Below are 16169 nucleotides of genomic sequence, written 5' to 3' on the forward strand. Positions count from 1 at the left end.
GAGATAGGAGAACCACTGAAGAACCGTGCCTCCCACTCCCAATCCCCTGAGACGCTGCAGCAAGATACCATGGTACCATTTCAGCCACTGTAGCTCCTCTGTCTGAAACACTTGATTTGACAACAAAACCACTGATCTGCTGTGGTCACCAATTGAAGTTACTCATATTCAGATACTTTCGTTTGGTCTTGGAAAGATGAATGGAATCCTCGGCAACACTTAGAATAAAGAGAGTAGGTTGCTTCCTATTAAATTAGCTTGTCGTTAGAATACTTTTTGTATCACTACCTAAATGATTGATTCACTATAATATATAGTAAATTATTTCTCCTGAGGATTTTCTAAACAATATTTGGAAATATTTTTGTTCAAATTAAATTGCACAGGTGATGCATTGGTTTTACAGTGCTAACTCTCAGAGACCAAATAGACAGATTTTATCCATGACAATCCATCTCTAAGCCAGTGTTTTTAAGCATTTTTTCAGTTTCTTTCAGCAACTTTAAGTGGTATTATGTATATGTATACACATTCAGTGATTTTGTATATACCCCAATATATTCTGTATTTTTTCATTAAAAGAAGTATTTTTTCTTCTTCCCTAGATTCTTTCAACAGAAAGAAGTTAATACTTGTACAGTCTTGAGTAAGGATAATTGGGTGACATGTTTTATATCTCAAGTGTTCAGCATGCCACAGAATTTAATCTATTACATTACCTCATTAGCTGTGTTGTGAGTGCCAACAATTCTGATAAAAGACGCTGGTTGTCTATCAAAAGTTACAAGTTGCCAGGATCTGCACAAGAAAGAAAAGGGATACAGAAAATGAAACCAATTGCACGCTTTTTTATATAAAACTTAAGATAATTTTTTTTCTATAGTAAGCCAACATATTCTTGCATTAGTATGAACATTTATTTTTATCTGTTCATTGCTTGGATGACCTTTCTGGGAGAGACTAACAACTATATAACAATTAAAATCAGAAAAGCAGATCATCTCAGGTCAGAAGCATAGAACACAAAATTCAAAATAGCAATGCACCTGTACTCAGGTAAGTGTATATTAGTGTACTGTATTTTTGGAAAATGAAATAAGAGAACAATGCAAAAGAAATAGTGAAACGTTTAAGCAAAACTCAATCATTTCAAGCACATGCCATTGGTCGACTTCTAATATCAGGTTCCACAAGTGGAAGCAACTGAAATGCTGGCAGTTGCCACATTTTGTTGGTGCTAGTTTCACTTTTAAACAAAATAAAAGAAGAACTGAATGAACGAAGAGCAAGAATTTCTTTCTTTTTTATTAAAAGGTTTTAGAGTACATTTTTGAACATAAACCCCATCTCCCCCTCCCCTACCCCTAACCCATACCCTAACCCACCCAATACCCCTACCTCCCCCAGCCCCCCCGACTTCCCAAAGCAGAATACAGGGTATTATTTTCACCACCTTAATCTAAAATATACTAACTATAATTACACTTTAAATCCAGTCGCGCTTTAACTCTCATTAAACATCATAATATATCTCCATTACAAATATTCTTCACATATTCCAAATTCTACCATTTCTATCTAATTCAAAACTTTCAAAATCCATTCTTCTATAATAAACAAATCAGCCTTCTTCCAATATAACAGTACCAAAAATTCTACTATGGTTATTAGTTATAAATAACTTTTTCTTAAAGATCTTACATATTCCACTAAAATACTTTAACTTTTAAAATTGTAATCTTTTACAATTCAACCATACATAATAATACATTGCATCATCACAGCCACATCTTCAACATTTAGACTAATAGTTTAAATACATACATACTAATTTTTAAGATCTACCGTATTTTCCGGCGTATAAGACGACCCCCTACATTTCCTGTTAAATTATAGGGTTTGGGCTATACTCGCCGTATAAGACTACTCCTCTTCCAACGCACACCAAATAAAAATTAAAAAACATCAGATTTGATTTTAATATGGTAATTTTAATTCAAATGCTTATGACATGCAGGTACTTAGTAGGAAAACTGTCACTTATAAACATAAGGCTGTTTGTCATCAAACATGTAAACATAAAACAGTGCAAGTGGATTAAACTTTTCCTAATTCACTCTAAAGTTTTCCCTGCGCAGACCAAATGGGAGATCCACTCCAGGTTTTCCAGCCAACCTGCCCAGTTCCTGAGTCAAATGTGTCCTTAGAGCTAAGCAGTTGCTCTGACTGCTGCATTCCCCACCTGCCTTTCAAGTTGGGATAGACTGCAGCTGCTCTTCAACTTTAGAAGGAAAGACGTCCAGACCCCAGCCTGTAAAAAATCACAGACTGCAGCTTCTTCTCCAATTGGTCCCGCTTTCCCTGCGCAGACCAAATGGGAGATCCACTCCAGGTTTTCCAGCCAGCCCTGCCCCTAAAGTTTCAGCACCCGGCGTATAAGACGACCCCTGACTTTTGAGAAGATTTTCATGGGTTAAAAAGTCGTCTTATATGCCAGAAAATAAGGTACTGTAAATACCATCCCCAAATATCCACCATTATTAGATCTTGATTATCCTACATTCTTTAACAAGTTCCATTTCTAAATCTTATTTCTATCAAAGTCCTCCATTAATCTCTATTATTATTATTATTATTATTATTATTATTCCTTAAATCTAAATGCAGCCCGTGTCATTCTTTGAATCTTAAAATCTTTAAATAAAGCCAAGGATTGCACAGCCTCCGAAACTATTTCTTGTAACTGTCGCTCTCCTTCTTCCTTTCCTTTTTTTTCTTCTGAGGATGATGGTAAGCCTGCTTTCAATACATTAGAATAAAAATCACGTGCCTTCTCTACTGTATTAAGACTATATCTTTCTCCAGAATAATTCACCACAATCCCCACTGGTATCTCCCACCTAAACCGAAGCTTTTGTTTCTTTAATTCATCTGTCAGAAAGAAAAAATCTTTCCTTTTTCTCAAAATTCTTGGAGGAATCTCTTTCAGAATCAAAACCTCCTGATTAGCCACTTTAAGTCTTTTATTATAAGAGATTTGAATGATCTCATTTCTAATCTTTCTCTTTGTAAAATACACAACCACATCCCTTGGCAGTTTCCTTTGTTTAGCAATCCAAGAATTAACATGAAATACTTTATCTATCTTCCCCCAAAAATCCTCAAGTTGAAACCCCAAAATAGGTGCCAGGGCATCCACCAACATCTCTTCCAGATTCTCCTCGGATTTTCTTTCAAACCTCTGATCCTCAGGGCAAATTCCATATCTCTATATTGCATCATCATCATTTCATCTTCAAGCTTTTCCATTTTATTCTCCACTTCACCCATTTTAGCCTCCAGCATCAGATTTTGTTTCACTTCTTCCACACATTCATCCAGATTCTCAATACAGCCTGAAAACACTTGAAGTGCCATCAAAGTATCCTCCCTTATTTTCTTGCTCTCCTTTCCAATAAATTCTGCCACCTTCTCAAATATTTTTTCAGACTGAATTTTTAAGGCATCGTTTAGAGCATATTGTAAATCTTTTAAAGTCAATACAGATGCAGCAGCTTCGGGAGGTAACTTCAAAGACTGCGCTCCAGATTGCTGAACAAACAGTGCCTCCACACTTTTAAAAATGGGTCTATATGGTTTGGGAGCCATCTTTGCAACTAATGACTTTCAATACACACTTTCACTTTCTAGTCCATTTATTACTTTGTAGTTAAACTGTGAAATAACCAAATTTTAAAAATAACTTTTTAGCACCTCCAAATTATAAATAGCTCTTTTAAGGTTTAAAAGTTCATTTTACATATTCCAACTCAGTTCAAACAGTCACTTTACTTTAAAGAAAAACACTTTCGCTTCTTGTTAAAAAGAAAAAAAATCAGTCAAGCGCCATCTTCCCCTTCTTTCAAAACAATCGTTGGAGCAGGAAGAAAGTTTGAGTTTCTGAGTTAAAGCTTTGTACTTGATATTTATCTTGCTCCTGCATCAGCTCTGCTGCTACCATCACTCAAGATGTCAATCAGATCTGTCAGGAGTGGATTCAGCGTCTTGTTCTGCTAAAGCAAAAGAGTCCTTCGTCCGGAGCATTCCCAGACTTTGGGGGGGCTCTCACCCTTAATGCCCCAGAACAAATGTTCTGGGGCTCTAGGGGAGCTCTACCCTTACCTGGAAGCTCCCCCTCCCCTCTTTGCCTGAGGGGAAGGGTTTTCGAGCGGCAGAACAGCTGCTCAACAGGATCGAAGGGCCGGCGGTCGAATCCGACCATCCTCACTGCTGAAGCGCCACCCAGAAGTCCCGAAGAGCAAGAATTTCTATGGTTCTAACAACTGCTCAGAAGAGGTAGGAAGTACAAATTTTCTTATCCCACATAAAAGTATTTGTTGAAATTTCCTTTTCTTGTAACTGCTATAAATGGAAGAAATCAGATTTCTTCAACTGAGCCTAGTTATTCTGGAGATAAATATGGATCAATAATAAGCAGAATCTATCTTATGCAGTACTAAAAAAGGACCTGGCTTTTGAAAACCTAAGGTTTCAAACAGAAATGATAATTACGGCAAAAAGGTGGGGTGAATATATTCCTACGAGTCTCAAAGCTAGGACTTTCTTGATTCCTCCTCCTCTGCTATTTTAGAAAAGAACTGTGTTTTTTCTTAGCTTGAATTACAATTCTGTGTTCTCCACACCATACAACTGGGTTTGTGCATCATATTAAATCAAAAACACTGTAAACTGTGTTTACAGTTTAGCATAATGTGTGAATTTTATTAACAAAAAGGATGTAATTACTCATACTGAAGGAATCAGCAATGTAGAACTTGCAGTATTTCAAGGACCTAACATAATGATTTTTAAACTGTTGCACGATGTTATTTTCTTTTATGGTGCTGGAAAAGCTCATGATCATGCCTTTAGCCAAATATAATTTTGGGCACCTCTTTCTTCTCTCAAGAACAAAAGAGAAAGAAGATTTGAGGATTTTATAAAACAGTACACATTACACTGGATTAATATATAATCAGATTATCTTTTCTCCTGAAATCAATTTGAAAATAAAATCAAAACTTTATGCACAATACAGCTTAATATAATTAAAGAAATGACAGTTAAAGCAATTTAATGAACTTTTGAAGGAGGTTAACATTTGGATAGCATTGCATTCAAAAGATATTTACATACTACTAAATAGCAAAAGGAAAAGGAAAGGAAAATGTTGAAACAATTGCAATACTGTTAGTTACATTTATAGCAAGATTTAAGCTGGAATATTGTACATAGCAAAAAGGTGTAAGAAAGTGTTAACCTGATCTAGGCAAACTTTTTATGACTTTTTGCATACTTATTCTTTTAATTCCATTGGGCTTCATAAGTATAGTGAAGCAGAAAATAATTCCATTTTTATACATTCAGGACACCAACTTCTGTTGCTTTATTTGTTTCAAATTCCCAAGCCATCCCATAGTCTTTCGAAACATTCCCAAACTATTGGGAAGGGGTGCAGACAGTTTGGTGATTAAGCTGCCCCAGGGAGGAATTTAGTATCTTAATAGGCACACACACACACAAAAATTGTTCTCTACTCAAAATCACATGAATACAGTACAACAACATTTGTGTCTTTCTAATGCTATCTATAGGGACGAGGTGGCTCAGTGCGTTAGGACACTGAGTTTGTCGATCAGAAGATCGGCAGTTTGGCGGGTCGAATTCCAAGTGCCGCGTAGCAGAGTGAACGCCTGTTACTTGTCCCAGCTTCTGCCAACCTAGCAGTTCGAAAGCAAGTTAAAATGCAAGTAGAAAAATAGGGACCACTACGGTGGGAAGGTAACAGCGTTCCGTGTGCCTTTGGCGTCTAGTCATGCCGGCCACATGACCACGGAGATGTCCTTGGACAAACGCTGGCTCTTTGGCTTTGAAACGGAGATGAGCACCAGCCCCTAGAGTTGGAAACGACTAGCACGCATGTGCAGGGGAACTTTACCTAATGCTATCTATATTAGTTCTAACATTATTTTGATAGTGTTGGTTTATTAAGGCAAAACTTTAACACAGGGGTCCCCAACCCCCGGTCCATGGACTGGTACTGGGCCACGGCATGGCAGCAACCGGTCTGCACAAAGAAGCAAAACCCCATCCGCAAGGTGCAGGCAGCGCACAAAATCACGCACCCTCCGGTCCATGGAAAAACCTCTCTCCACAGAACTGGTCCCTGGGACCCAAAAGGTTGGGGATCTCCGCTTTAGCAGACTTGCTAGAAAAGTATATAGCTGGATAGAAAAGGCTTAGGTACATTGGATGCAGTCATACACAGAGCAAACATGTAAATTAGTTATGTCTCACTGATTTCAATACATCTTCTCCAATATATGACTAAATTAATTTAAATTTCCTGAATTTGCCACACTTTTTCTAGTGCTCCTAAGTCAGTATTGATTCCTGGTGACTGCCTGGTCTATTTCCTGCAGTTTTTTTGGGAAGATTTTCAGAAATGGTTTGCCACTGCTTTCTTCCTAGAGCTGAGAGAAAATGACTGACCCAAGGCCACTCACTTGGCTTTGTGCCTAAGACAGGACTAGAACTCATAATCTCTCAGTTTCCAGCCTGAGGCCTAGCTGTGTTACCAAACTGGCTTGCCTTATCATTCTCTTTATTTTTGGAGTTTGTTTTTTCTTGGGATAGGAAACTATAAAACTATAAAATCAGCTATAACTAGAGCCCAAATTTTTTTATGCCATCTACTACAAAACTACTTCTCTGTAGTTGAAATGTTTTGATTACCAAAAAAGGGGTGGGGGGGGTGGGGCTTATGTAGAACATTCGTAGACAAGAACAGAGTTATATCCTTTTACAAGCCTATAAATATTATTTTAAATTAAAGAGAAGATAAATTTCTGTAGCAAATACTGGAACTTCTACTATATTATTTACCTAATACCAGAATGTAGTAGAACAGAACCAATTTGCACAAGAAAAATGCCTATATTGCCATTGGCATTATGCCCATCTAATTGGATACCACAAGAATTACGGCTCCTAAAATGCCAAAGTGCAAAGATGTACTTCTCATAAGAAGCACTCAAAATTCTAACTGAGCCTTTTCTATCTCTGGTAGGTAGTAGGAGCCATAAACATTCTAACCAAGAAAGCTCTGTGGGGCATAAATAATTTAGGATAAAAGACAATTTTCAGTCAACCAAGTCCTGAAGATTAGCTCTTAACTACGGGTTATCAACTTTATATAATCTACGTAATTACAAATTCAACAGTAAAGGATTATGATTTTAATTGTCTATCTTTGAATCAATCAGTTGAATTTGAGCATGTTTTTTTTATTTCCAATATGTCATTCTAAATGCGCTTTTCTAGAGGAAAACCTAACATACAAATTAGCAAAATTAGAAATGTTTATGAAGTAAGAAGGAAAATGTATTTATCCATGGACTATTTAAAAGAAACTATTTAAAATAAACCTGAAGAGATACAATTTTATCTTTCAAGGTGGCATGTAAAAATATTCAAGGGAGCACCTGAACTACTAAAAATAAATGAGATTTCTGATTCCTGGTGTTGTGAATTTGGAGTCTTTCCAGTATCTATATAAAAACAAACAAAAGTGAATTTAGGGATTTAATATTAATATCTACATGCTAGAAACACAGAATGAGAAGATGCTCACTGTGTCCATGAAACCTTTTCATTTACAAACTGAACTGTAAGACTGAACTGAATTTGTTTACAAATGGACAAAGCCTATTATACAGTTTTTATGCACTATAAAATTCAATATCCTTCGTGTCGCTAATTCTTTGTGCTACTTTGTTCCAGGAATAACCATTAACAAGTAAAAACCTTGTTTAGTAGGTTTAATAAAACAGCAATGGACAATAGACTACTTTTTCTACTACAAATGATAGAGAGAAAATAGAGATGAAGATCTTATCCAAAAGATCAACAATATGTATCTGCTTGGATTTGTGAACTTCCAATATGTATACTTATAAAAACGAAAAGTATATAATTAGGGAAATCAATATTTTCATTTGAGGCTTACATTTTGCTGACAAGACCAGCAATCAAGGGCCTATGCTGATATGAGGGTCCTAAACCTAAAAGGCAACACTGCATGATGCACAACCAGCACAAATCCCCCAGTGCCACAGCTTCATCTTTTAAAAGAAATTAGCCTTGTTGCAGCCCTAGGGTATGTTATTTAATACTCCATATTTCACCTCAGCCATCCCTCCCAACTCTCTTGTTCTGCCTCAGTCCCCCAAGGAGAGCTATAATTGTTGATTAGCATTCCAAAGTCATGCTTGCATCCTGTGAGCCCGTCATATTTAATTACATTTTAACTATATTCGTCTTCAATAATAGCCTGAACATAATTTAGATAATTATCCTTTGCGTTCTCTTTCTCAGAATCTGTCTGTCTCAGAGCTCCTTGAAATGAATATTGCTTTCTCTGCTCAAACACATAAACAGACTCTTGGGCCAAGTACTTTCATCTTTCAAACAGCAACAGCTGTCACTAAGAAATTCCATGGCTCTGTGCATCCAGTCAATTCAAAGTGTAATCTTCGTGCTTTCTGCTGTTTTATTCGGGACACAAAAAAGAATACAATTATCAAGGATGAAAATTGTCTATAAAAGTTTTTTTGCTCCTTAAAACTTTAAATGTTTTTGTCATTTAAATACTTGACTGATCAGCTAGTAAAGAACAAGGCTCAAATCCTCACAGACAAATAGCCAGCTATTCTCTCTCCACTTTCTTAAAGAATTGATATTAGGCAGATTTTGAGCACCCAGAGAAAATGTCAGAATATAAATGAAATGAATTATTCACATTTCTGTTTAATTTTCCCTGAAATTTCTCTTCAGATACATCAAGGTTAAAGTGATAAAGCAACCAGCCATTAATTTGTAATAATAATTACAATTTAAAAGGATGCTATTGAAATAGCCTTTTTTATATTAACATTAGTAAAGGTAAATGTTCCCCCGCACATGCGTGCTAGTCGTTTCCAACTCTAGGGGCCAGTGCTCATCTCCAGTTCAAAGCCAAAGAGCCAGCGCTTGTCCAAGGACGTCTCCGTGGTCATGTGGCTGGCATGACTAGATACCAAAGGCGCACGGAACGCTGTTACCTTCCCACTGTAGTGGTCCCTATTTTCCTACTTGCATTTTCACATGATTTCGAACTGCTAGGTTGACAGAAGCTGCGACGAATAACAGGCACTCACTGTTACGCGGCACTCGGGATTCGACCCGCCAAACTGCCGACCTTCTGATCGACAAGCTCAGCGTCCTAACCCACTGAGCCACCGTGTCCCACATACCAATTATAATGGGCATTAAATTTTATCACAATTAATCACAAACAAACAAATCATGATTTCATTACAGGTCATGAGATCAGATTTTCCTATAGGTTAATGGGGGTCTAGGAGAGTCATTAGCAGTTTTATCACATGAAAGTTTAGCAAGAAATTGGTCAAGTCTCAAATTATCTGAAAAATGGAAACATTCTTTGTTGAAGATTGTATCAACTACTGTTGCATCAAATTTACTTTATATGCATAGGGTTTCTAATTTTCAGAACCCTTGTTCTGTAAAGGCAGTTGAATATTTTCCAAAAACTGCTTTTCACTGTATAGTTTTTTTAGACAAAATTCTGTCCATTAGAGATTCACCGCAGTGGGGGATTTCAGTTAATGTGGTGGACCAACCAGATTCATGTCATGCCATGGAAGCTTACTCAGCCTGACCAATGTTAGACAGTTATTGTAGGCAAAAATGAGTGTATGTAATGCTGTATAGGGCACTATGAACTTCTGAAGGACTTCTGAATCTGTGAACCTAATAAATAAAGAATTAAAAGGAGACATGATTTCTGATCTGGTTCAGAAAAAAATATGTGTATTTTTGGAAAGGGATGAGTGCCTGTTTCTGAATCTCCAGTCATATATCTGTTTGTACAATGGCTGAAGTGGGCTGCCGTGGGAACACATCCTTTAATGAACACAGCAGATTTGGTAGGGCATGAGATGTGTTGAATGGAGATGGCAGAAGATGACAAAGAGTGGGAGCAAAATGTGATCTTCTCGCCAAATACCCAAAGAGGAAACAATATTTTTTTAAAAAACCTCTCCACATTGCTGAGATAAAATAATGAAATTCAAAATGTGGAGAATTGAAAACTTGATAGGATTATATTGTTAGTCCTGAATTTCTTTTTTAAATTGCCATTTTGATTTTTAATTAGAAGGTAAATTGAATTATGGAATATGAAACTCCAAAACGCTAAACTATTGGTAAGGAAGAAACCTAAGCATTTTGTGTTGTGCCAGATTAACACCAGCAAAGTTTCGTAATATTTTTGTTATTATACTAGTTTATCACGCATCATTTGATGAAAAAATAGTTACTTTTTACCATATTCCAGTACTTCAGATAATTCTAGAACAGATGCTCAGTAGCAGGTTTTGGTTTCTTCTATCGTGCTTTGAGGCTATCCACGAAGCACGTTTGTTTTTGGGGGAATCCCCACTCCAGTTGCTAAGCTTGCTTAAAGCCTCTTCCTTCTCCTCACCGGAGCCACCCTTTGTCTGCAACCAGCCCCAGCCCCTGCCTCGCCTTGCCCCATGTCAATGGCACCCATGCCCTGCCCCCTCCTTTGCCTCACCTCACCCTGCAGGACGAGCCTCCCACTGCCCCACTCGCCTGAGAAGCCCTGGATCTCCTCCAATCCTGCCCTGCCCCCACAGGCATCCCTCCCCAGGAGCGACACTGAGGTGGCTATCCCCACCTTGGCCACGTCCAACCATGCTGCCATGACTACCATAGCCACACCCACTCCCCAGCACCCGGCGATGCATACGTGGGTTTTGGGTTGCAGTTTGGACACTCGGTCTCAAAAAGGTTTGCCACCACTGGTATAGAGCTTCTCCATCTTTGGCTGCAGGGCAAATAGTCAATTTGATTTCTGTGTTGACCGTCTGGTCATGTCCATGTGTAGAGCCATCTCCTGGGTTGTTGGAAAAGAGTGTTTGCTATGACCATCGTATTCTCTTGACAAAATTCTATCAGCCTTTGCCCTGCTTCATTTTGTACTTCAAGGCCAAACTTGTCTGTTATTCCGGTTATCTTTTGGCTTCCTACTTTAGTACTGTTTAGTAAGTACTGTTTAGTAAGATGTTAATCTTATCATGTCTTTACAAAATGAATCTGCTAGAGTCTTACATTCTTACTTATATATGTTTCAGGTTTTCAGCCCAGAAATCTTCAATATAACAGATTTATACAGCATGAAAATTTGTAATTATGTCAAAAATGAAAGAAAAGTAAAGTAAAGTAAAGTAAAGTAAAGTAAAGTAAAGTAAAGTAAAGTAAAGTAAAGTAAAGAAGGAAGGAAGGAAGGAAGGAAGGAAGGAAGGAAGGAAGGAAGGAAGGAAAGAAGGAAGAAAAGAAGGAAGGGGAAAAAAGGAAAAAAAAATGGTAAGCAAACAGCTATAATTTATTTTTAATTGTGAATTGCAAGAAAAAAGTAACAAAGCTTTAAAATAAAATATGACTTTGGAAATATGTCCAATGTTGTGATACTCGACTTGCAAAATAATGTTTCTTTCAAACTACAATTTGAAACAATTTTTGGCCATTTGGCCAAAGAATGGGCAATGTATGGTTCTCTATATGCCTTTGCTGGAAATGCTGATGGGAAATGGAATTCCGCAACACAGGGAGTGGCAGATGCTGCCCAATCTGCTTTGGGCTCATAAAGATAACTCTGGTTTCATCATGCTTACATGGCAGGAAAACATGAGCCCATGTTGGGCCCTATTTACTCAGTCAAGTTTTGCAGTTTGACTTTTTCCAATGCTCACTCTGATTAAGGTATTGTCATAATATTGTAGGCAAGAAATATCCTTACAGATTGTTTATATGATTCAGACTCTACTCATAAAATATCTACATACCATATATGAATTTGAGGCTCTCATTTTATACTTCTACAGGACTACAATAATCAATGAGGGGACTTTGGGGTAAATCTGGACGTTTTATGCTCAGTGATTTACAACAGAAATAAATCAGAATGGACAATGCATATTTATTGCAACAGAAAATCTATCAAAAAGATTTAATGAAATCTGGATTCAGCTCCTAGCATTTTTCTATAAAGTTCTTATCATGCTTGAAAATACAGAAAAAAGGTAAATATAAAACAGAAGAAAATGTGTAAAAAGTAGAGCAAAATCCAACTACTGAATTTTTCTTTATCCACTGACAACTTCTACTAGCTGAAAAGAATAAAACACAGATATCAACAATTCCCTTGGTCCAGTAGCCCCACAACTGCCAATATTTTAATAAGCTGCCCTCTTGTGGTGCCTGGAGGCAGTGTGGGTCTGGATGGGGAACAACAAACTTAGACTGAAACCTGGTAAGACTGAATGCTCGAGTGCGTGGAGCTCCAGATTCCAGGACTTTGACATATTTAGTTATGAATAGGGTTGCACTACAGACAGACCAGTATTCAACTTGAGGATTCTCTTGAACTCACAACTCCTGTTCTGTGAGCAGGTGGCAGTCATGGGTAGGAGAGCCTTTACCCAACTTTATTTTGTACACCAGTTGTGCCCCTTCCTGGATCGGGAGTCCCCGCACTTAGTCACTCAAGCTCTGGTGATCTCATGGTTGGACTATTGCAACATGTTCTACATGGGAGTTAGTATCCAGAAGCTTCAGCTACTACAGAACACAGCCATGTGGGCAATTCTTGGGGCCCCTAGGGTGGCCGTGTAACATCTCCGTTCCATGAGCTGCACTGGTTGCCAGTTTGCTTTTAGGTTCAATTCAAGCGGTTGGTTATCACCTTTAAAGACCTTCATGGCACAGGTCCAGGTTATCTGAGGAAATGTCTCACCTGGTTAGGTTATTTTTATAAGCACTTTTCCTTACTGCCCATAGCTCCTCATATAACTCAGCAAGTAAAAGAAAATGTCAATTTACAGTTGTTGTTGTTAGTTGCGAAGTCGTGTCCGACCCATCGCGACCCTATGGACAATGTTCCTCCAGGCCTTCCTGTCCTCTACCATCTTCTGGAGTCCATCTAAGCTCACGCCTACTGCTTCAGTGACTCCATCCAGCCACCTCATTCTCTGTCGTCCCCTTCTTCTATTGCCCTCAATCTTTCCCAGCATTAGGCTCTTCTCCAGTGAGTCCTTCCTTCTCATTAGGTGGCCAAAGTATTTGAGTTTTAGCTTCAGGATCTGGCCTTCTAAAGAGCAGTCAGGGTTGATCTCCTCTAGGACTGACCGGTTTGATCGCCTTGCAGTCCAAGGAACTCGCAGGAGTCTTCTCCAGCACCATAGTTCAAAGGCTTCAATTCTTTGGCGCTCAGCCTTTCTTATGGTCCAGCTTTCACTGCCATACATTGCAACTGGGAAGACCATAGCCTTGACTATACGGATTTTTGTTGACAGGGTGATGTCTCTGCTTTTTAGTGTGCTGTCTAGATTTGCCATTTACAGTATGTTCAATTAAAAAATACAAAATCCAACAATTATCTGAGGTGATATCTTTTAAAAAGTGAAGCAAGTCAAGCTCAACAACTGATTATTTTCTGGGCACATTCATGAGAATCTTCATCTGACATCAAGCCCAGGTGACAAGCCAGTCAGTTTTTTTGTTGCATCCAATGGATCTACAGCCACCTCCATCAAAATGCAGACACGACCCTGGAGCTGCATTTGATCAGGCAAGATGGTGTTCATTGATCCGAAAAGCAGACTCTGCACCTATGGGAATAACACTAGGAAGGTGATGTTTCATGTAATCTTTTTGACAGAATTCAGAAGTGGTTTGCAATTGCTTTCTTCTGGGATATCTTTTCAATTTTGAAGTATAAATAACTGTCTTGGGATTCCCTAGTGAAGTCTTATCCAAGTACTAAGCAAGCTGGAACTTTTTAGTAGTATTCACCAAGCCCTATTGGTCCTAACTCAAGCTGTATGCTCTCTGTGTGTGTGTGTGTGTGTGTGTGTGTGTGTGTGTGTGTTTGTGTGTGTGTGTGTGTGTGTGTATGAGTGTGTGCAGTCAAAGAAACTGCCTAAATGATATCTCAAACCTCTAGGGAATAGAGCAAGTTGTACAACTGTTACTGAATTCAAAAGATAAATATGTACCCACATTTATCAAAAATGCAGGAATTGAGTTTGCTAATAATTCTTTTTCTACCTACTTGGCTAAGACAAACTTAAGAAACAAAGTCACCTAACTAACAAGAAATGTGTGTTACTTCCAAGAAAGTATACTTCAAAGTGCACTTGGACATCAACCTACTGCATGTTTCTCCACACAATCATATTTATTTCATATTGACACTGATGTTTAAAGTACCTTCAGATTCTGATTTAAAGTCCATATTAGTGTTAACATGAAATATATGATATAAATTTTTAGCTCTGGTTAATCATTGAGAGGACGAAAACACATAAAGTAAATAATGGAATTAGGGAAAGATTGCATCAGCTATAAGTCTTAATTGTACTTTCAGATAAGAGATAAATTTGGAGCTATCATCCTAATCTGATAGAGGAATTTGTTTCCTTTACCTAGAAGAAGATAATTCAAAACAATTACTGAACTGTAATCACTGTGAATAAAATAGCATTAATTTAGTTACCATTTATTCAGGTATCAATGGTATTAAGTTGTAAATCAAGACTGACTCAGCCTTCCATCCGTCTGAGGTTGGTAAAATGAGGACCTATATTGTTGGGGGCAATATGCTGACTCTGTAAACTACTTAGAGAGGGCTGTGAAGCACTGTGAAGAGATATATAACTCTGAGTGCTATTGCTATTCGAATGAAAGTATGCAAGTTCAGTATTTCTAAAATGTAAAATTCACAAAGGAACAGGAGCTGCTAGAGATGGAAAAGAAAAAAATAATGAATTGCCCTGAAGAGAGAGAGAGAGAGAGAGAGAGAGAGAGAGAGAGAGAGAGAGAGAGAGAGAGAGAGAGAGAGAGACTACTACCTTTTAAATTATGATTTAGTTGTTCATGGGAAGCAATGAAAGCCGTATCATCAGAGACCTATGAAGCCAGACTGATAATATAACATTAGGAAATATACCATATAGAATAACCTCACAGGGGGAAAATGGAAGACCTAATAATTCCTTTATTTTTTGATTTCTATGATTCATGTATTTAATTTATACTGCTAAAAGCTTCTCTAGAATGAATCAATAGTTTAATACTGTACAATTTTAACTGCATTATGTCAGACAGGTGATGTTAAAACACTCAAAAGACTTAGATCAGCAGTTAGTATGAACTATGATTTTCAATATTCGATAGCAATCCATGTTTTAACTAAGATATAAAACATTGCACAACAATGAAAAAAAATCAACTGATTTTGGGAAGCTGTCAATTGCTTCATTACTTAAAATTAGAAAAGCTGTACTCTTAAATGTAATCTTTTAACTGTAATTTTCGTTCTAAGTCAGCAGAATTAGCCTGCAATACTGCATCTGGAACGAAAGATTGAATCCTTTAAAAAAAAAAGTTTGGATGAAACTTTCACCCTAACCTTTATTTTTTAAGAATTCAAGTCAACAGCATTTTCCCACAGGAAGGATTCACATAATTAATTCCAAAATCCTATTAGCCTCTTAGTCTGGCCCCTTAGTCTGTTTGTAACTTTTCAAAAACGATGGAAGTGATTAAGAAATGAGGCTTGGTGAAGCTTATGTCCATATAGGGTACATTAGAGCTGTGAGCTTGGTTAAAAATGACTCCAACTTCTCTACTCACAAGTCAATGACAAAAATCATTGCAATGTAATCAAGAGGAGCAACTGTCAGGAGTGCAAATGGACAATCTCACAATCTTTCCTTTTTCTGGCCAGAATTCACCACCTGACCATTGATCTATGCTGCAATGCTGTCCCCACTCCTTCAGGGCCATCTAATTCGACATCAATCCTTACTGGAAGCAAATTATTTTGCTTTCTGAAGAGTGTTACATGTAATTGATATACATTATCTGTAGTTCTCTCTATTTTTAGTGCTCTAAGGACAATTAGGACATACTTCTCCAAAATATTTTTCTTAGAACAAGAGAGCATAGCATGTATTTATGCATCTGGGAATTTTTTGCCCAGT

The 16169-nt window shown here is 37.6% G+C and overlaps 1 protein-coding gene across 2 annotated transcripts in view; it reads right to left on the reverse strand.

Annotated features, from left to right (window-relative positions):
- BTBD9 (BTB domain containing 9) overlaps nt 1-16169 on the reverse strand; it is a 147591-nt gene that overhangs the window by 15402 nt on the left and 116020 nt on the right. For both annotated transcript variants that reach the window (XM_083349341.1, XM_083349342.1), the window contains exon 10: nt 720-798. In XM_083349341.1, the coding sequence (XP_083205467.1) occupies nt 720-798 (79 nt within the window). The remainder of the gene's footprint in view (nt 1-719; nt 799-16169) is intronic.

The sequence above is a fragment of the Vipera ursinii genome (assembly GCF_947247035.1).
Source record: "Vipera ursinii genome assembly, chromosome: 1".
Classification (NCBI taxonomy): Eukaryota; Metazoa; Chordata; class Lepidosauria; order Squamata; family Viperidae; genus Vipera; species Vipera ursinii.